Below are 20,955 nucleotides of genomic sequence, written 5' to 3'. Positions count from 1 at the left end.
GATTATTCACCTGTAACAACGATTTTTCATTTCTGTTATACACACAGATTGGACCTCTCAGATCAGGTTACATTGCCTTTAGGAATTCAAGCTGCTAATACTTAGAAACCACAGGTTCATTACTTAGAACATAAAACGTTATTTATAGATTACTCGACTTCTGTAACAACTTCGGGCAAGATTACTTTCTTCTATTTTTCCGTCAGTAAAATCGGAATACATGGATTTTTGCAAGATGAAATTTTTCCACAGTATTTTTAGACGGGGTTCTTAAACTCTAAACCCGTAATTCAGCAGCACCTCAGTCCTATTACGTTTCAGGGAGAAAATGGGGCAGGGGCAAGTTTAGCGGCACCACCACGGCATTGTCACCACAACACCTCCCACCGCAGCCACCATTTTGAGCAGCAGAATTAAAGTGCTGAGGATTTTCACCAACTAAAAGGAAACACGGGGTCCTCGGGACGGTTGGGGCACAAGTCCTGACGCTCGGCATTCCCTAATCTGTCGTTTCTCCTCCTCAGGCGGCGGGAGCCATCGTCCCGCTCACGTTTTTAGAAAAAGCCGTGCTCGTCCGAGTCACGTCCCAACTTTGAAAACGGCGTGCGGCGCCGAGCCCCCCGCACCCGGAGGCCGCCGCATTGTTGCCGCCCGCCCGCGCGCACCCTCCGCCGCCGGGCGCGCCTCCCTCGGGCGGCGGACCCACGGCCCCGCTCGCCCGCCCGGCCGCGCCGGTGCCGCACCTTTGTCCGGGGCCGCGGCACCGGCCGGCCGCGCGCGCTCGACCCCAGGCGGCCGGGGGAGGGGTCGGGGCGCCGGCCAGGGGCGCCCGCCCGCTGCCCGGCCCCACAAAGCCCGCCGTCCGCTCCCCCGGCCGCCCGGCCCCGCGCTGCGCTCGCAGGGACGCCGCCGGGAGTAACGGCCCAACTTTCCCCGCCGCCCGGTCCCCTCAGCCCGGACCCCGACCCCCGCCCTCCCGGGCCGCCCTGGGGCGCTCCCCGCCCTCAGACCCCCACTCAGCCCCTCAGACTCAGCCCCTCAGAGGTCCCCGCGCGCCCCCGCCCCCCAGAACCCCACCCGGGTTCCGACTCCCGAGCCCGGCCCGCGCACCTCAATCTCGAAGTCCGGCAGGCTGAACGCCGTGCGGAAGAGCGAGCAGAAGTGCGCGATGGCCGGCACTTCCCACCACGAGCGCAGCTCGCCCAGCCCGGCCGCGCCGCCCTCCTCGGGGCGCATCTCCGGCAGCGCCGCCGCCTCCGCGCCCGCCGCCCGCCAGCTCCCGGCGCCGCTCCGGCCGAGCTACCGAGGCGGCTGCCCCGGGCCCATCGCGCCGCGGCCCGGCCGCCCAGCCCGCACAATGTCGCCGCGGTCCGCGGGGAACAGATGGGCCGGGGGCGGGCGGGGGCGGGGCTTCGGCACAACAACAACCCCGCCCCCGCCCCCGCCCGCCGCCCGCGGGCCGCGCACGGGCGGGGGAGGGGCGCCCGAGGGCCGGGAGGAGGGGCCGCGGGCGAGCACCGCCCCCCGCCCCCGCCGGGCCCCGCCCCCACGTGGCTGGGGGTCGCGCCCCTCTGAGGCGGGCTGGCTAGAGGCGCCTCGTGGGGCTGCGCGCACGTGGGGCTGGGGCTGCGGTTGAGAGGGAAGGGCAAAAGGGGAAGGGGGGAGGGCGAGGGGGGCGGACCCCGCACGCGGGCAGAGCCCACGGGCCGCCTGGCCCCCGCCCCCGCCCGGCCGGCTGAGACTGCGCCTGAAGGCGCACGTGCGACGCCCGGGGGCGCGCGGGGCGCTGCGGGCGCGTCCTGCCGGCCCGGGGGGCACCGGGCGCCCGCGCTCCAGTCCCGGCCCCGGCTCGGCCGCTCGGGGATCCGCGCGGGGACCTTCGGCCGCGGAACTCTCCCGGTGGCCGCGCTCAACTGGGGCGTTGTGGAGTGCGCCTCCGGATAATTCTCTCCCTCACTTTATTCCCGTCATTTTGGTAACCTGTTTTTATAAGGCGGCACTAAAAAAAAAAAAAACTTCAAATGTGTATTTAACTGTATCTTTCATGAAAGAAAATACTTCATCCAACACTGGCTCACTCCGCCTCCCCCCCGCCCCCTGCTCCAAGCTTACGCAGTTCTGCTCTTCTATTACCTGGAACTATTGGCTGGTTTAAAATTCACCCTCAGATTCTACCGTGTGTTTTAATCTTTGACCAAAATGAGCCCATATCTAAACGCCCCCAGAAGCAGGGGCTGCATTTTTGTGTGTTGAACGCGCGGCTCCTCGGCAGATGCCCTGTTGACAGCTGAGGTGTGGGAAGGGTGACACCCTTGAATTAGACGTTTTCGGGACTTTCTTCCCCTGTACGTCTTCATTTCCCCACGGGTCAGCCTGACTTGCACACCTTTCCCTCTCTTTTGTGTAAGCTTCCTGCTTCCCTTCACGTTTGTTTCTAATCCATTACCTCCTGCCTCTGCTTCCCCCCCTTTTCCCGGATCTCCTTCCGGCTCCTCCCTCTGCCCTTCATCCTTGTCCTCCTTCCCTGCCTCTCCGTGGTCCGGCCGCCAGCCTGGTAGTCGCAGCGCCTAGGCCGCCACATAGCAGGAAGCAGAAAGGTGACAAGACTGGGTTACTCTCCCCACACCACGGCCCCGTCCTGGAATCCAGCCAGACTCTCCTGGAGCCGGGGAGCCCTGGTGGTGGCCGAGGCCCCCTCCTCAGCACCCTCGCCCCCAGGCTGCCTTCTTCATCTGAGGGTCGCCTCGGCGTCCACATGGGCCTCTTTCTTTCTCTCCTTCTCTAGCTCTGGTCCACTGTGCTCTCACCGGGCCAGAGCCGGTCCTGGCCCTCCAGCCCAGAGGTCTTCTGTGTCTCCTCGGGGTTCCCCGCGCTGGGGCTCCAGCTAGAGCCTCGCGTTTGCACCCACCCCTCCCTCCTGCTCTGTTGGAACCGATACCCTGAACCCTTGAACGTTTGCCCCACCTTTCCCCCATGCGGCTTCCGCCTAACCTCCTGGGACATGGATCTCTAACCCTGTGCCTCCCCAGACACCGGTCTCCTCCCTTCTCCCGCGGACTCCGAGGGCTTCCTCCCACGCCTTTTCCAGCCCCGCCCACTCCTCACCCTCCAAACACCAGTTGTATCCTATCCTGTTCCCAGAAGACACACGCAGCTCATACTTTCTTTCCCTTTCTCTCTCTCTCGCCTCTTTTCTGTTTGTGAGCCAGCGCTGTTGATCTCAGATGACATTGGAAGAATCTCAGATGACCTTGGAAGTGCCAAAAGAAATTCTCTTCCAGATTCCCCGCCACCTTCAATTCCATATCATCTTCCAATTAAATGTTTCCCATTAAAAACACACACAATACTTAGTCTGGCTAACTTGTTTTGCTTTTTAATTAATGTGACAAAAAATATTTGTGTTTCTCTTTGCAAAATATGCAGTAATTTCAGCTATTATGGGATTTTTATAGGTTCCTGGAGGATGGTCTAGGAAACTAACGACCGTTTTCTAACACCATTTGTTTGGGAAATACAAATTCTGTAAGATCAGCTAAAAACAATTATTTGAACCTTGGAAGGGGTGTGACAAAAGTGGTTTCTTCCGTAAGCCCCGCTAACCAGGACTAGAATTGAAATCTAACTGTTCAGGTTGATTACGCTGCTTCTCTCTCCTACTCAAGTTGCCCTTCCTACCCCTTTGCCTGACCACGCTGACGTGGGTGCTCCTCGTTTCAGCCCAGGAACCCAGCTGGAGCTGGAGTGACACAGAACCATTATTCTCTCACTTTAGTTGTCTGCACACCTGAAGTCCAGGCACCTCACAAAGTCTTAGCACACCCTCACACACAGCCTCCTGTCTCAGTAGAGAGCTGCCTTCCATAGTGTACCTATTCCCACAGAGGGCTGTAAGTCAGGCTAATGTTAACATTTTAGAAATTGTGGAAACTGAGTTATATTAGTTGGCTGTCTCTTAGAAAAAGCTTAATCTCTCACGTTTGTATTTCACCTGCGAGGAGGGGCTGAACTAATGGTCCCTGAGCCCTATAACTTTCACCTTTAAAGTAGAGCCAGATTAACGTTCTAAAATTTAAATTCAATCATGTCACTCACCTGCTCAAAACTCTATGACCCTCCCTTGAGCGTGAAAGTCCATTCAAGTCTTACTAAAGCCACAATTTGGCTCCCACCTGCCTCCCCAGCCTCACCTGCGATCCCCACCCCCACCTCATCCAACCAGTGACTCCTTCCCTCCTGCCAAACTGGTTCACTCGCCCGCCGGGATCTTCCTCCTCCTCCCTTTTGATCCCGCCCTTTCAATTGCCTGCAAAGACAACTCAACCTCTCCAATCATGACCCACTCAAAACTCACCTCCTTCGTATGGCTTCCCTGAAACACCCTAGCTTGGGGGTATCTCTCCAGGTACTCTGACTCAAGAAACTACAGTTTGTATGATTCACTTATCAGCCACCTCCTTGGGTCATCTTTCTGTTCTTAATTGAAGTACCACTCAAATCTTTTACTGCAGCTGGGGGTGTCTTCTCCACCAGATTAGACTTGGGGTGCACGAGTGGAATCCTCCCTAATACACAGCAATTAAATGATGAATTTGATTATCTAATGATGACATAAAACCATAAGAAATTCAGAACTCCTTTAAATGCCTGGTGTCGACTTGCTTACCTTCCTTCATTCCTTCCTCTGCCTTTCAGCTTTCTCCCTCCTAGACCTCACTCAGGCAGTCTCAAAGGTCATGCCTTTCTCCATGCAGTCGTATTGTCAGGGGATTGACTTCAAGACCCCCTCGGATAACAAAAGTCACCAAAGTCCCTTTTATAAAATGATGTAGTGGGGTCAGCCCCGTATCCGTGGTTCCGCGTTCGCGGATTCAACCAAGTGCAGACGAAGAATCCATCCTCAGCTTAGCTTTTCTCCTGAGCTCCAGGGTCATTTCCCCCTATGCCAACTGGATGTTTCCCATCACCTTAAACTCAACATGTTAAAAGGAAGGAGGAAAACTAGCTCCCAATTTTTCTCCTCAAGTCACACACCCTTTATTTATTTGGCTGCGTGGGGTCTTAGTTGTGTCATGTGGAATCTAGTTCCTTGCCCAGGGATCAAACGCCGGGCCCTCTACGTTGGGAGAGCGGAACCTTAACCGCTGGACCACCAGGGAAGTCCCCCCACTTCTTTTTGACACCCCCAGTCTCCACCCCAACCGGGGTCCTTTCATCTCCCTATTTGAGAAGCCTCCTAATGGTTCTCTTTCCTCTGGTTTCTCCCCAACCTCCTCTGTCTCGCCAGCATAGCTGGATTTGTCTTCTTAGAACTGTACGCCAGTTCCGAGAAGGTAAATTTAATGTTTTCTTAAACCCAGTATACCCACAATATTATAATTTCAACACGTATTATCAGTATTAAAAATATCCATGAGAGGGACTTCCCTGGTGGTCCAGTGGTTAAGACTCTGCCCTGCCAATGCAGCGGGTGCAGGTTCGATCCCTGGTTGGTGAGGTAAGATCCCCGCATGTCTCTCAGCATGGCCAAAAGATTTAAAAAAAACAAAAAAGAGTGAAGGAAAAATTGCGACTTCCCTGGTAGTCCCAATGGACCACCCAAAGGAGCTTCCCTGGCTCCACACTCCCAATGCAGGGGGCCTGGGTTCAATCCCTGGTCAGAGAACTAGATCCCACATGCCACAACTAAGACCCAGCGCAGCCAAATAAATAAATAAATCTTTTAAAAAATATATCAGTGATGGGCTTCCCTGGTGGCGCAGTGGTTGAGAGTCCGCCTGCCGATGCAGGGGACACGGGTTCGTGTCCGGGAAGATCCCACGTGCCGTGGAGCGGCTGGGCCTGTGAGCCATGCCCACTGAGCCTGCGCGTCTAGAGCCTGTGCTCCGCCACGGGAGAGACCACAACAGTGAGAGGCCCGCGTACCGCAAAAAAAAAAAAAAAATCAGTGAGATACTCTACATGCGTTTTTCTTCATACCAGATTTTTTGGAATCTGGTGTGTATTTTACATTTAAATGCGCATCTCAGTTAGGACCAGCCGTCTCTCGGTGCTGCATTGGGCACTTGTGGCTTGTGGATGCTGTGTTGGGCAGACAGGTCTGCGGTTACCCACGTGCCCAGGGCTCACCGTGACCACTCTGAACCTCTGGATCACCGGCCTCGGCGGGTCCACACCCTCCCTCTGCCTGCACCTCCAGGCAGGTCTCCCTGAACACTCTGGCCTACGACAGCATTTCCCAACCTACGTCTTTCATGTATGCTTGATTTCACCAAAAAAAAAATCCCAGCTCTTCCCTAGGGAACAGCCCATGGACTGTCCTCCTTAGAGCAGGCTACAAATAATTGGTCGTAAATAAGTGTTTGTGAAATAAACATATGTGTGTGTTACTAATATGTTCACAGGAAACACTAGTTACTCTCTGAACATATTTTTTTACGATGTAGAATTTTTTAAATTGAGATATAGTTGATGTACAATTTTATATAAGTCACAGGTGTACAACATAATGGTTCACAATTTTTTTAATAATTGTGATGTGTAATCTTTTTTAATATTTATTTATTATTTGTGTATTTATTTGGCCACACCGGGTCTTAGTTGCGGCATGAGGGATCTAGTTCCCCAACCAGGGATCGAACCCTGGCCCCCTGCATTGGGAGCAAGGAGTCTCACCCACTGGACCACCAGAGAAGTCCCCTGGTTCACAATTTTTAACGGTTATACTCCATTTATAGTTATTATAAAGTATTGGCTATATTCCCTCTGCTGTACAATATATCCTTGTAGCTTATTTATAACATATGTTGTTAATCATAAAGAAGGTCGGTAGTGGAAGATTATAATTTTTTTTTTGATGTTGGGGGTAGGAGTTTATTAAGATTATAATTTTTAAAGTGTCAGCATGGTTGCTATTACTGTGTTATCTAGTTAACCACCTAATTTTCTGATTACTTTCAAGCGTTTCATATAAACTTGACTTTCTATTTCCACTTCATTTCTCTGCTTTCTAGTGATTTCTATACAAGTTTTTGAGATTGTTTTCCCCAGTCCTGATTTTTCCCTTTCATTGTGTTAGGCTTTTGGTTTCTGGCAACTCAACTATCATAATATTATCAAGTTCATTTCACATGACACCAAGCTAAGTACTGTACAAATGAAATCACACAGGTAAATGTTCATCATTTTCAGCTGAAGGCCAGCAACGCTGCCCTGGTATAGAGGGCAGCTCGGCAGTGAGTGAACAAAAGGTGAGTTACAAAGAGATTAGATAAAATGTCACTTTCCCTGCCACTGGTGCTTATCTTAGGTCTCCTTCGTCTACCAGCAGCCATCCAGCTTCTGCCCCGACTCTCCTTCTCAGCTGCCCTGGAGCCTGTGGTTCCCACATTCTGTTCCCTACACCTTCCCGGGGAAGCTTGTCACTTTTGAATATTCTGCAAGCAAGTTTCAGAAGTGAGGACTCAAAAGGAGGGGCTGGCCACTGGATGGGGAAGAAGGTGACAGAGGCAACAGAGGAGAGAGTTGACTGGGAAATGAAAAGGCAGAGAGTGTAATTTAAAAAAAAAAAAGTTTAAATTAAAAAAAAAAATCTCTACAGGGATTCACAGCGCATAGAGAATGGGTCAGAAATTCTTTGGCTGACCATGCTGTGCTCTGTGTAAATGTCCCTCCACTTCCAGAGGCTCCTCCAGTTAATTTCCCTTCCTAAAAGCCAGACTGAAGTGGAAACCATGCTCAAAGCAACGTGGGTCCCCTTTTACCTGCGCACACCTTTCCCCAAGCTCCTTAGCGTGGGCCCTGTTCCCGGGACTGCGGTGCCTGCGCTGCCTGAGACCAGGGCCGCGTGAGCCACTCTCTTTATTTTTGACCTGAAGGCTGGTAATCTGTTACCGCCAGGAAACCGCAGCGCCAGGCTGGAGGCTCCGTGCAGCCCAGCCCTGAGGAGAGGAGAGGCTGCCATCTCGAGAGGATGGCTTCTGTCTGCTCGGGCTGCATCCTAGCGAACGCCATTCTAACGCCACATGCAGCCGTTAAGGAGATTATTGCAAATGTTAGCTAACCTGGTTCTCAACAGGGGAGACTGAAAGGGGGTGGGGGGGAGTCCTTTCTACCGTGGGCCCGTCTTTGATTTAGGACTCAGAACCTTGCCCGACTTTACTGCCCGCTGAAACTCTTCTTCAGCTGTCTTCTAGGAACAGTGTCTAAGAATCTTGTTGCCTCCGGGCTGCTCAGTCCGTGTTTATGCTGTTCTGTTCTGAAATTCCTTTCCGAATTCCTGGCGTGTCCATCTCTGGCCTATCTTATTGTGGCATCTCCCCTTGTTCTTGACACCAGGTCAAATAGCTTTGTAGCATCTCAATTCTCCCAGCCATTCAGAAGCTGGTGAATCTTAATGAGTTCTGCCCTTAATCTCTTTTCAAAGGGACTACAATTCTTAATTTCTTTAAATTTCCTTTTTAATTATTTTAGCTCCTTGTGTCATTCCTTTGGCCTCAAACCTTCCCTACTCGGTTTAAAGGTCACATTATTTTGGTTGACAAAGTGCCCAGGGTTGTGTACATCTGGCCTCAAACTCCTTAGCCGGCCCGGTGTTGTCCCTCCAATTTGATCCATTTGACACAGAAACATGTGTTTAGGTAGAAAACTCAGTCTCTGGCCTCAAGGAGTTTCTAATGCAATTGATAAGATTATCTGTGTGGTATGGCACCTAAGTGCGCTGTATAATATGAAAGCTATAAAGGGGTCTAAGAAGTCATTCAGTTCATCTGCTCCTTTTGGAGAGGAGTTCAGAGTGGAATGTATTTAGCGTGAGCTGGAGCATTTGGGGAGCTGCATGAGGAAGGTGTATCTTGAAGTGGTGAGAAACACAGCTGGCTGTCTTCATTCACAGCTTAAATCTATTTCTTTCTTTTCTTAAAAAAATAAATTTATTTATTTATTTTTGGTTGTGTTGGGTCTTTGTTGCTGTGTGCGGGCTTTCTCTAGCTGTGGAAAGCGGGGGCTACTCTTCGTTGTGGTACGCGGGCTTCTCATTGCGGTGGCTTCTCTCGTTGTGGAGCACAGGCTCTAGGTGCGCAGGCTTCAGAGTTGCGGCACGTGGGCTCAGTAGTTGTGGCTCACGGGCTTAGTTGCTCTGCGGCATGTGGGATCTTTCTGGACCAGGGCTCGAACCCGTGTCCCCTGCATTGGCAGGCGGATTCTTAACCACTGCACCACCAGGGAAGCTCTCATTTCATTATTTTTAAACCTGTTCAACCCCAAAGTGATGCACTTCCTTAAAAACATGAACTTTCCGATTTATCTGGACAAGTTCCAAGTGAGTTATTTTCTCTGTTGATTTATATTTTGTGCCCACATGTTTGAGATGGAGGTGGGGAAGACTGTAAGATAGATAGATAGGTAGATAGATAGACAGATATCTGATATATGTGTATTACATTAGAACAAATATCATCTTCTTGAACGTGGGGAGCTCTGTCTTCCCCTGGTCTCTCATTGGGCACCAGGCATCTACTTAGTGCTTCATTGGTTTGATTGTTGAATATCCCTTCAGGCTGCAAAGTTGGGCACAGAAAATTGAACAGGCTGAGGGGTGTCCTATAATAGCAGTGAAATCTCCCTCTAACAGGGTATGCAGGAGCCCATTCCTTTATTTATTTGGTGGCGCCGGGTCTTAGTTGCGGCCGGCGGACTCCTTAGTTGAGGCTCACTGACTCCTTAGTTGCAGAACGTGGGCTCCTTAGTGTAGCACGTGGGCTCCTTAGTTGTGGCATGCGAACTCTTAGTTGTGGCATGCATGTGGGATCTAGTTCCCTGACCAGGGATCGAACCTGGGCCCCCTACATTGGGAGCGTGGAGTCTTAACCATAGTGCCACCAGGGAAGTCCCTAATTATTTATTTTTATTAATTTTTATTGGAGTATAGTTGCTTTACAATGTTGTGTTAGTTTCTACTGTACAGCAAGGTGAATCAGCTATACGTATATATATATCCCTTCTTTTTTGGATTTCCTTCCCATTTAGGTCACCACAGAGCATTGAGTAGAGTTCCTTGAGCCATACAGTAGGTTCTCATTAGTTATCTATTTTATACATAGTATCAATAGTGTATATATGTCGACCCCAATCTCCCAATTCATCCCACCCACCCATTCATTTAATTTATACAGCGTATTTTGAGTACCCATCATCACCTTCAATAACAAGATGCAAAGTGAAAGGGTGAAGAGTGTCTTAGTTGCCGTGACCGTAAAAACCATTTACTGGTGTGCTCTGGATTTCTTTCTTTTTTTTTTTTTTTTAAATTTTATTTATTTATTTATTTATTTATGGCTGCACTGGGTCTTTGTTGCTGTGCGCAAGTTTTCTCTAGTTGCAGCGAGCTGGGGCTACTCTTCGCTGCAGCGCGTGGGCTTCTCATTGCGGTGGCTTCTCATTGCAGAGTACAGGCTCTAGGCGCGTGGGCTTCAGTAGTTGTGGCATGCGGGCTCTAGAACGCAGGCTCAGTAGTTGTGGTGCATGGGCTTAGTTGCTCCACGGCATGTGGGATCTTCCCGGACTAGGGCTCGAACCCGTGTTCCCTGCACTGGCAGGCGGATTCTTAACCACTGTGCCACTAGGGAAGCCCTGGATTTCTTTTTTTAAGCTTTATTTTTATTTTTATTTTTTTTAACATCTTTATTGGAGTATAATTGCTTTACAATGGTGTGTTAGTTTCTGCTTTATAGCAAAGTGAATCAGCTATACATATACATATATCCCCATATCTCTTCCCTCTCGCGTCTCCCTCCCCGCTACCCTCCCTATCCCACACCTCTAGGTGGTCACAAAGCATTGAGCTGATCTCCCTGTGCTATGCAGCTGCTTCCCACTAGCTATCGATTTTACTGGATTTCTTGATCTGAGTGGTTGTGGTTTTTTCTGACTGCATTGGGTCTTTCCTGCTGCGCGCAGGCTCTCTCTAGTTGCGTCTAGTGCGGGCCACTCTTCGTTGCGGTGCACGGGCTTCTCGTTGTGGTGGCTTCTCTTGTTGCGGAGCACGGGCTCTAGGTGCGTGGACTTCAGTAGTTGTGGCACACGGGCTTAGTTGCTTTGTGGCATGTGGGATCTTCCCAGACCAAGGATTGAACCCATGTCCCCTGCATTGGCAGGCGGACTCCCAACCACTGCGCAACCAAGGAAGTCCCTGGGTGTATTTCTAAAAGAGGAATATGGAAATTAGCTTCCCTTGCTAATTATCTTTATATTTTAGGAATAAAGAGTAAACATGTATACAGTCTAGAGTAACCTTCAACAATTACAATAAACGCTGTTCATTTTATTACAAGGTCAGATTATTACTTTTTTAAGCTAACCTCATTCTTGTACCAAAAAATAAAAGAAAAGAAAACCAAATTTCTACTTTTCTTGAATAAAACTGTGAGATTAGCATGGTTTCCTAATCTGACTGCTCCAGGCCCTCAGTCAATGAAATGTTTATTGAGCAGCTACTATGTTCTAAGCATGGCTGTAAGAGTTGAGAAGCTAGAACTGCCTAGAGCTTCAAATCTATTATGTTTATGGTTTCATCACTTTTTAAATTCACAAGCCTCCCCAGTCACCTGCCTCACTAGGAAGCAGAGCTTGTGACGTTGTTGCCTTTGTTTGGCTAAGGGTCTGAAGGGAATGGGAACTCCAGGGGGAGAGGCCCTGTCATAACCACTATATGGTGTAGATTCGGAGGTGATTGCACTGCTCGGTTTAGTCACGCCAAGAACGAGACATACCTGGTAAAACATAGACCGTGCAGAAACTGGCTTTATTTCTATCCTGTGCCGCCAAAACACTAGCCAATACGACGGCCTCAAGAAACATTCTAATCTAAAGGCACATCCCTGCTAGCAAACAGCAGGAGTTAGCAAGCTTCCCAGTGAACACAGAAAAGACAGGTCTCCTGGCACAGTTGTTACAGCTGAGGTTAGGAACTCGGAAGGCATCGCTAACCCTTCTGGGTCCATGCAACACGCGCATCGGAAACCCAAATTCCAACCAGGCTTTCTAGCTAAAGGCTGGGTGGTCAACTGTGAAAATCAAATCGACATCAGCAATCCCTTTGCAGAGCCACGAGTGTCTGTCTGCACCCCAGACCCCGTCACACGGGGCACAGTGCTGCATTTCTCATTGGCACTTCTGACTGAGGCTAGAATGGGGGCGACAGACCATCTGAGGCTACTGGGGGACGCTGGTGGGATGGGGAATGGTGGGCAACGGTCAGGGGGAGCGAAAGAATTGGACACAAATGAGAAACACTGCTGTTACTCGGTTAGGACTGGAGGCCGGTGGCTGGGCAGGTGACAGGTGTGTCCTGCCCTCTCGTGTGGAACGGTGACGGCTTAGTCTCGGTATCTGCACGACTCCCTTTCTTTCTTCATGTGCACAAGCTCTTCTGTTCGAACAGGTAGGAAGGAACCTTGTGCACCTGCCGTCTGGGGCGTCGGCACCGGTGGGCCTCGGCCTGCAGGTTGCAGTCACTTTGAGTGGCAGCTGGTCTGGCCGCTTCCCGTGGGAACCGTGTGAATGACACCAAGGGACACGTCCTCGGCGGCTCTCGAGCCCCGTGATTCTGTTTGAGATGGAAGGATGGTTCCCACCTGCTGGCCGTGTTGCCGACCCAAGCGGGGTATGGACCCTCCCGCGGCTCCTTCAGGCCCCACTGCGCCACCGCCCGGAACGAGGGCTCCACCTGGACTGTTGGTGAGGGGCCGAGGGAGCAGAGGCGGACGAGCTGGGGCTGTTTGCCTTCTCTCTACACTGTCATCGCCAAGGTGCTCAGACCCTGGGTCATGGAACTTTGTAACTGTGAATCTAGAGCCCAGGGCTGTGCCCGGAGCAGAAAAAGCCTTCAGCACAGGACTCTGCTTCTGTTTGGTTTGGTTCAGCTCCCACACCGGGCCGCGCTCTAGATGCTGGGACATGTTGTGACAGAAAATAACGTGGAGGGAGAACAGTGTCGTTAAATCATCACAGTCAAGGCGTTAGTGAGACAATGACCGTCGCTGTACCAAAGAGGTCAGCCAGATGCGGCGTGAAAGGAACGAGAGTGAGAAATGCATCCTGGACTCGTGGTCCAGAGACACCCCAAAGGCCTCTGGGTCCCCCTCCCTCCCCGAAGAGTGCCACGCCTTCCCTGGTCACTCTCCGTTTACAGGATGGGGTGTCACTACATCGTCCGCCAGACTGCTCCAGGTTTTATTGATTGAAGTTATTCAGGGACTTCCCTGGTGCCTCAGTGGTTAAGAACCTGCCTGCTAATGCAAGGGACACGGGTTCGAGCCCTGGTCTAGGAAGATCCCACATGCCGCGGAGCAACTAAGCCTGTATGCCACAACTAACTGAGCCTGCACTCTAGAGCCCGCGAGCCACGACTACTGACCCCACACGCCACAACTACTGAAGCCCACATGCCCAGAGCCCGTGCTCCGCAACAAGAGAAGCCACCACAATGAGAAGCCCGCGCACCGCAACGAAGAGTAGACCCCGCTCACCGCAACTAGAGAAACCCCGCGCGAAACAATGAAGACCCAACATAGCCAAACATAAATAAAATTAAAAAAAAAAAAAAGTTCCAGGACTTAAAAAGTTCTGGAAAAAAAGAAAAAAAGAAATTATTCAAAGAAGTGCTATCTATGTCTCCGTGACTGTCTCTCAACGATTCTTAATTTAAGAGCAAGATAAAAATGTATCACTTTCTCTTCTGTCTAACGGTCCCCTGAAGATTCTAGTCATCGCCATGCTGAGTTCTCTTTTCTCCGAGTAAATACGCCCAGTTCATTTAGCCAGTATTTATTCACTTATTTATTGTATTTATTTTTATTTATTTTATTTTGTTTTTTGGCCGCACCAAGCAGCTTGCGGGGCCTCAGTTCCCCGACCACAGATTAAACCCGGCCCCTGGGCGTGAAAGCGCGGAGTCCTAACCGCGGGACCGCCAGGGAAGTCCCTGTTCATTCGTTTATTTAGAGCAGGACCCAGACGTAGATCTTCATTTCGTAGTCCCAGCATCTAGAGCGCTGCCCGGTGTGGGAGCTGAACCAAACCAAACAGAAGCAGAGTCCTGTGCTGAAGGCCTTTTTTGCTCCCGGCACAGCCCTGGGCTCTAGATTCACAGTTACAAAGTTCCATGAACCAGGGTCTGAGCACCTTGGCGATGACAGTGTAGAGAGAAGGCAAACAGACATGTTGAGGGGCTCGGTTTTTCAGTGCTGGTGCGACGTGGTGTGGAGCCCAGACAAAGAATGTCCAAACTGGAGTGGACCCAGCGAGGTCTCTCCCGACGAGGAGGTGCTCTTGGAGCCTGAAAGGCGGGAGGAGGCTGGAGCAGCGCCCGGGCTGTGGGAGAAGGAGGCTGGAGGCTGGAGGCCGCCCGGAGCCCGGGCAGCGGGGAGGCTTTGTGCTAAAGCATCTGGAGAAGCCACGGAGAGCTTTTGAGCGAGAGCATGACATAAACTGATTTTAGAAAACCGGCAGACGTGTGGAGGTGGTTTTGAGGAAGCAGACGGAGCACCCAGCCTGACGTCACCAAGACCAAGTCCAGGCATCCAGCCAGGTGCAGTGCAGGGTGTGGAGCGGGCAGCGGGCAGCACCGCGGGGCTAGCACCTGTGTGCTCGGAGACAGGTGTCCGAGCCGACAGGACGGCCTCCAGTGAGGACGGTCACTTTCGAAGGAAACTTGACACGGACTGCGTCCACATGGTGACCTCGAGGCCCTGTGGGCGTTCAGGGGTCCCCGGGCAGGCAGAGCGCTCTTGCGGCGCCATTGGCTTGAGACTTTGGGATGGCTCCCTGGGCGGGGTGCGCACGCGCGGAAGGGAGGGTTCAGGATGCAGCAGTGGTCCTTCCCTTCCTCCTTGCTCACGGGACACCGACGTAAGTCTTCTTAGAGTCGTGTTGAAGCTCTCTGCCGAGGTTCTTCTTGGGATTGTACATAAAAAACACGTAGAAACAGAAGTGGCCTCACCAATGCGCAGAACGGTGGTGCCGTGTCCCTGGATCTGATAAGCACGTTTATATTGTGACGACCAGGACAGCTGCGGCTTCTGGGCAGCTCATCACACCGCTGGTTACGTTGAGCTAATGGACACCAAAACGTCCAAACTTTTACAGAAACTGTGAGGCCAAATCCTCCAACGATTTCTCTGGAATCGATTTTTGGAACGTGATGACCTAATTCTCCATTTACCTACTGGAAGACGACCCTCTCAGCCCGCACTACACAGGCCTCTGCTGCCGGCGGACAACGCTGCCACGTGTATCGTGCAGACACTGAGGAAGTTGCAGAAAAGCGTTTTAAACTAGGACCCAGAGGAAGAGGCTGATGAGATTGCTGTCTCATTGCTACTAGAGGAAAAATCATGTTAAATGTGCTAATTGGCTCCCCCAGGACAATTACGATTCTTCAGCCTCATCTGCTTAGAATCCTCTCCTGAGACCCTGGTTAGGGTCCTTTCCTACCCCTCACGTGGCTGTGCTACCTGCCCGCACTCACCCCAGACCCCAGTCTGGACCCGGGCTGGCCCTCCCTCTCTCCATTGGCCAACCCCTCAGCTACTGCTGAGAGCAGAGGCCCAGCGGTCACCTCCCTGGCTGCTCTTCCCCGACCTTGAACTTGGTTTGCATCCTCCTGTGTTCCTCCTCCGGGCTCTGCCGTGCTGGCCTCGCCCTGCCCCCCCCGCCCCCACCCCCGTGTTTCTGAGTTCATCCCTCTCATGTCTTCAAGGCAGGATCTGATCCTGTCCCTCTCCTCACCTCTCCTCCACCTGGAATCGCACCCCTATGGCTTTCCTTGCCTCCAGGCCCTTCCTGCCAGGCCACCCTCCCACTGGGTTTCCGAGGATCTGGTCCTGTCATTTCCCTGCTTCAGGACGTTTCCTGCCTCCCCACTGCCTGCAGGATAAAGTCCAAATTCTTAAGCGAGGCTCACAAGGTTCTCTATAAGTGGATGCCAACCTACCTGTCTAGACTCTCACCTGCTTCAACAACACAGCCCTGACACCCGCCTGCCGCTGCATGTCCTGGAATCCTCTTCTGCATCTACACTCTGTGAACCTGTGCTCCTCCTTCAAGACCCGTCTTACAGCCGACGTCTTTGTGCTTCCTCCCGATCGATCCTCGCCCTGCTGTGGACACCCCCGTTAGGTGTGTGTATTCACTGCCCCGAAGCACTGTCGCGATCCGCGGCCCTCTGGTGCTCTGATGGAGCCTGCTGCCGCACGAACACAGGGGTGCCTGTACGCATGTCTGCCTTTTGCTCAGCTAACCCACCAGCCAGTGTTTCTGAAGCATGTTACGCGTTCGTTGCGTGCAGGGCACCGTGGAGTTGCCAAAAGCCTTTCAATTTGTTTTGTTTAATACAACAAAAAATTTTTGTTGAGTGTTGTTATTTGCTGTGAGAATACCAAAGAAGTAAAAGGCATGGCTTCTAATCTTGAGAGACATTCAACCAGACCTCACTGGCGGTCCAGGGGTTAAGACTCCACGCTTCCACTGCAGGGGGCAAGTGTCCCATCCCTGGTTGGGGAACTAAGATCCCACGTGCCACGTGGTGTGGCCGATATATATATATGTATCTATACACATATATATGTATCTATACACACATATATATGTATATATATATACATATATATACATATATATGTGTGTATAGATACATATATATGTGTATAGATACATATATATGTGTATATACACACATATATATATGTATATATAAAAGAAGCAGGAAGTAAGCAGGAGACTGCTGTTAAAAAAAAGTTTCAACCTTCATAGGGAGATGCAACTTTGTTCCATGAAACACATGTAAATAATACCAGCAAGTTCCTCTTAAAGTAGAAAGTGGGAGAGAAATGGCCCCAGACTAAGAGCTGGGTCTTGGTTCTTCCTGCTCTACCACTTTCAAGCTGTGTAACCTTGGGTGGGTCCTGCCATTATCTGGCTGAATCTGTCTCTTCATTTGGTGGAATTAATGCGTTGATTTCTTTGATGGCTAAGGCTCCTTTCAGCTCTTTGACTCTGTGTCTCAGTGCCATGGATACGTGGAAGGCAGCAGTGATTGTAGCTTAGGACTGTTGAGGAAAGCTCAGGGTGAAGGTGAAATCCTAGCTGAACTTGAACCATGGGTGAGATCAGGATAGCCAGAGAGAAGGAAGCAAGGCACTGCAGATAAACACCCGGACAGGCCGGGCAGGTTGGCAGCGTGCTTGGGTGGAGGATGGACCAGGCTCCCTGTGGCAGAAGGAAGCAGCAGGGGAGGCGGCCTCGGGCCAGGAAGGACTTAGGAGAGAAGCACTGCAGTCGGTGAGGCTATTTTAGGATACTTGCAAAAGGCAGGACGGAGGTGATAGGGTCCAAGATGAGCTTTGCAGTAGTGGGAAGGCAGAGCCACTGTCAAAGGGAAGATTCAAAGATAGAATTAGGACGCCGGCTGGGCTCTCCAGTCTGCAGGAAAGGGTGAGTCAAAGACACCATTTAGGTTTTAGACCAGAGAGAGTGAATAAACCAGCTCTGATAGGCTCCAACGCCTCTCGGAGAGGCTGGGCCGCCCAGCAGCCTGGGGAGATTAGAGCCAGGGCAGTCCTGGCCCTCCTACACACCACACTCCTGAGGGCTTTCACTGAAAACAGCCTAAACTCAAGTTTTCTTTTTTAGTAAGAATGTTTAGTATGCTTTGAAGTTCTTTTTTTTAAAAATATTTATTTATTTATTTAGCTATGCTGGGTCTTAGTTGCAGCACACGGGATCTTTAGTTGTGGCATACGAGCTCTTAGTTGCAGCATGCATGCAGGATCTAATTCCCTGACCAGGGATCGAACCTGGGCCCCCTGCGTTGGGAGTGCGGAGTCTTAACTGCTGGGCCACCAGGGAAGTTCCCCAAGTTTTATCTTTCTTTAATCAAGAAACTCATATGTTTTCCTCCCGTCTCCTGAAAAATTAAAAGTATATTAAATCAGTGGTGTCCAAATTTAAAGATCGGGAGGAATATGAATACTGGTTTTATGTATATATAAAACCAGATTGTATTAAAATGACATTCCAAACATTGTTTCCTTCAGGAAGGGGATCTGGGTGGCTCGCAGATAGAGATAAAAGGAAGAAATGTGTTTTATTCCAAATAAACTACCTAAAACAAAAAATCTTAAACTATTACAGCACACAAGGGAGATATTTTGTTGATTTCTTATAGTTATCAATCAACATGTATTCACTCTTCAACTAACACCTGTACTCCTGTCAAAAACCATGTTATGGGACTTCCCTGGTGGCGCAGTGGTTGAGAGTCCGCCTGCTGATGCAGGGGATGCGGGTTCGTGACCCGGTCCGGGAAGATCCCACATGCCGCGGAGCGGCTGGGCCCGTGCGCCACAACTACTGAAGCCTGTGCTCTAGAGCTTATGCTCCGCAGCAAGGGAAGCCACCGCAATGAGAAGCCTGCATACCGCAACGAAGAGTAGCCCCTGCTCACCACAACTAGAGAAAGTCTGCACACAGCAACGAAGACCCAACCCAGCCCAAAATAAATAAATTAATTAATTAAAAGAAAGAACAGATCGCTCCACACCAGTAGATTTCTAATATAGACACACACACACACACACACACCCAGTGCTTACAACCCAAGGGTAACACTCGTGTCATGCAAAGCTGGGCCTGCCTCATGTCCCTTATGCTCGAAAGGCAGTGAGGTGAGGCTCCCCCCGCACCACCTGTTACATAAAATAAAGGTGTAAGATGCCAGAAATTGCCAGAGTCAACGTGAAACTGGGGCAGGCATGATTTGGGAGGAAAGGAAGGTGGGACCTCGCTGTCAGCACGAGGCTCGGCTGTCGCCGAGGATGACCCTCCCCTGACGGGCCAGCTCACGTTTGGGCTGAGCAGCCCTGATGCTGGGTCGACAGCACAGGGAGATAGGCAGCCCCCCTTTGCTCACGGTTTGCAGGAGGCGCCCCTGTTCCCTCCCACCTCACCCTTTACCTCTTACTAGAGCCAGAGCCAAAAGGGAAGGATAGAGTTTCAGTTCAACGGATTTTCTGTTCCCGTGGGACTCAGAAGCACAGCCTGAAACCCAGCCTCTGGTCCCCAGGGAACCACCACGGTAAGATTTAAGAATTAGAACAGAACTGAAGTTACTGTGAAGAATTTGAAGATGTCTTTCAGTGAGTACATGGCTGGGACTGACAGACCAGGAACAATGCGGTCCAGCTCGGTTCAACTCAATTTAATTCTCCTCGAAAGACATAAAAGCACCTACTACGTGCTAGGAGCTGTGTGTCTCAGATATGGGCACTGGCCTCCAACAGCCTGGAAGGTCAGGAGAAGACAGATAGGAAATTCAAATGAACTGTGAAGATCCTCTGCGAGCATGGCGGGATCTCCAGAGATGAGTCTAGTGAGTTATCCTAGGTGCCGCAGGAGGTGAAGCAGGGAGGAGCCCTCAGCCCTTCTGGCGGGTCTGGGTTTTCTTAGAATCACCCAGGAGATCAGGCCTCACCCCGGCGGCCCTCCCCTCTGTAAGGGCTCAGCCCGCAAGGTGTGAAGGCAGGACCCCAGGGGCCCTTACCAAACAGGAAATGGCTTGTGAGTGAGTTAGCCATTGTCAGCCTGAGCCCAGCGCTGTCTGTTGAGTCCTTATGTCTGAGTTTCCCTTGTTTATTTTCCTGTTGGCTTCCCTTAATTTTTAGGAAAGTTCCTTTGGCAAATTCCCACTAGTCCCCAACTGTGTCAGGAGGGAAAGGAAGAGGAGTCGGTATTTTTCCACACTTGGGCCAGAGGGAAATGACAGATAACAGGGAGGCCAGGCCCTCCCTGGCAACCAGACTCAGCACCACTGGCCCAGCCCCGCGGGGGCACCAGCTGAGAGAGGGTCACCCTCCGGACGGGGACTGGACGCTCCGTGATGGATGAGGTGCGGCCTCTGCAGAGGGGGGATGGAGGCCCCCGTGGCTGCCTCGGTGGGTCCAGTCCCTAGTGCAGGGCAGTGAGGCCGAGTCCAGCGTCACTCGGCTATTTGATTAACGAGGTAGAACTTGGGAAGTAGAACTAACAACACCGGTCCTTTAAGTACACTTCAGTCAGTAATTGATTTCATTTATTCCCTGCGTCTGAAGGAGCGCTATGACAGACTTGTTCCTGAAAGAGTTGTATGAGAGTCAGTCGTGTTTTAAACATTTGAGAGAAAAACAGATGCTTAAAATGCAAAGAAATGCTGCAATTACTGCTTGGATGAGGATAATCACTTAAAACTTTCTTCCTTTACACTTTTCTACTTTCCAAATTATTCACAGTCAGCATACGTGACTTTTACACTATGGAAATATTATTTGTAAACTCAAATAATTAAAAAAAATAGCTCTCTCTTTTTTTCAGTATTCTACTTTTCTAATTTTTTAATATAAGCATGTATTATTTTTAGAGTAAAACGTTTTAAAAATCACCCCAAACTTAAGTGTTTTATAAATTTGAATTTGTAAGGGTGAATTAAGGGTTGCACGTGTATTAGATGTCCCTGCACATCACCTGGCTGTGTCTGTATATCCTTAATACTCAAAGTTGACGCTGTCAGTAGGTACCATCCAGGTGTGTGAGTGGGGCTAGGGAAGCCTGACCGTCACTCTGAGGCCAGGAACCAGTCAAGACTGGCTACCCATTGGGTCTGGGGTTCAGCCCGCATCCATACCAGGGACCGTGTGCAGCCCATCCTCCCCGCTCTGTGCCCCTGCTGCCCCCACTGCTCCTGTACAGACCCTGGCCGACGCCGAAATTGCGTGGACGACTCCCTCCACCTGCCACCCGCTCACCGCACAGCTGCTGCACGTGTGTCCCCTTAGCCACGATCCCCGAGGTTGCTCAGCTGTGGAATTGCCGAAGTCTCTCTCCTGTGCAGGTGAAGCAGGTGTGTTCTTGCACCTTTCTTGTTGG

The 20,955-nt window shown here is 51.1% G+C and overlaps 1 protein-coding gene across 4 annotated transcripts in view; it reads right to left on the bottom strand.

The window, feature by feature from the left end:
* The window catches only part of LOC132528589 (chromatin remodeling regulator CECR2), a 154,830-nt gene extending 153,496 nt beyond the window's left edge, over window positions 1–1,334 (bottom strand). For all 4 annotated transcript variants that reach the window (XM_060164455.1, XM_060164453.1, XM_060164456.1 and 1 more), the window contains exon 1: window positions 1,111–1,334. In XM_060164455.1, the coding sequence (XP_060020438.1) occupies window positions 1,111–1,236 (126 nt within the window). In that variant the 5' untranslated portion in view covers window positions 1,237–1,334. The remainder of the gene's footprint in view (window positions 1–1,110) is intronic.
* Between the last annotated feature and the right edge of the window lie 19,621 nt (window positions 1,335–20,955).

This window comes from Lagenorhynchus albirostris, chromosome 11, assembly GCF_949774975.1.
Source record: "Lagenorhynchus albirostris chromosome 11, mLagAlb1.1, whole genome shotgun sequence".
NCBI classification, from domain to species: domain Eukaryota; kingdom Metazoa; phylum Chordata; class Mammalia; order Artiodactyla; family Delphinidae; genus Lagenorhynchus; species Lagenorhynchus albirostris.
This window is presented reverse-complemented; position numbering and strand designations above follow the sequence as displayed.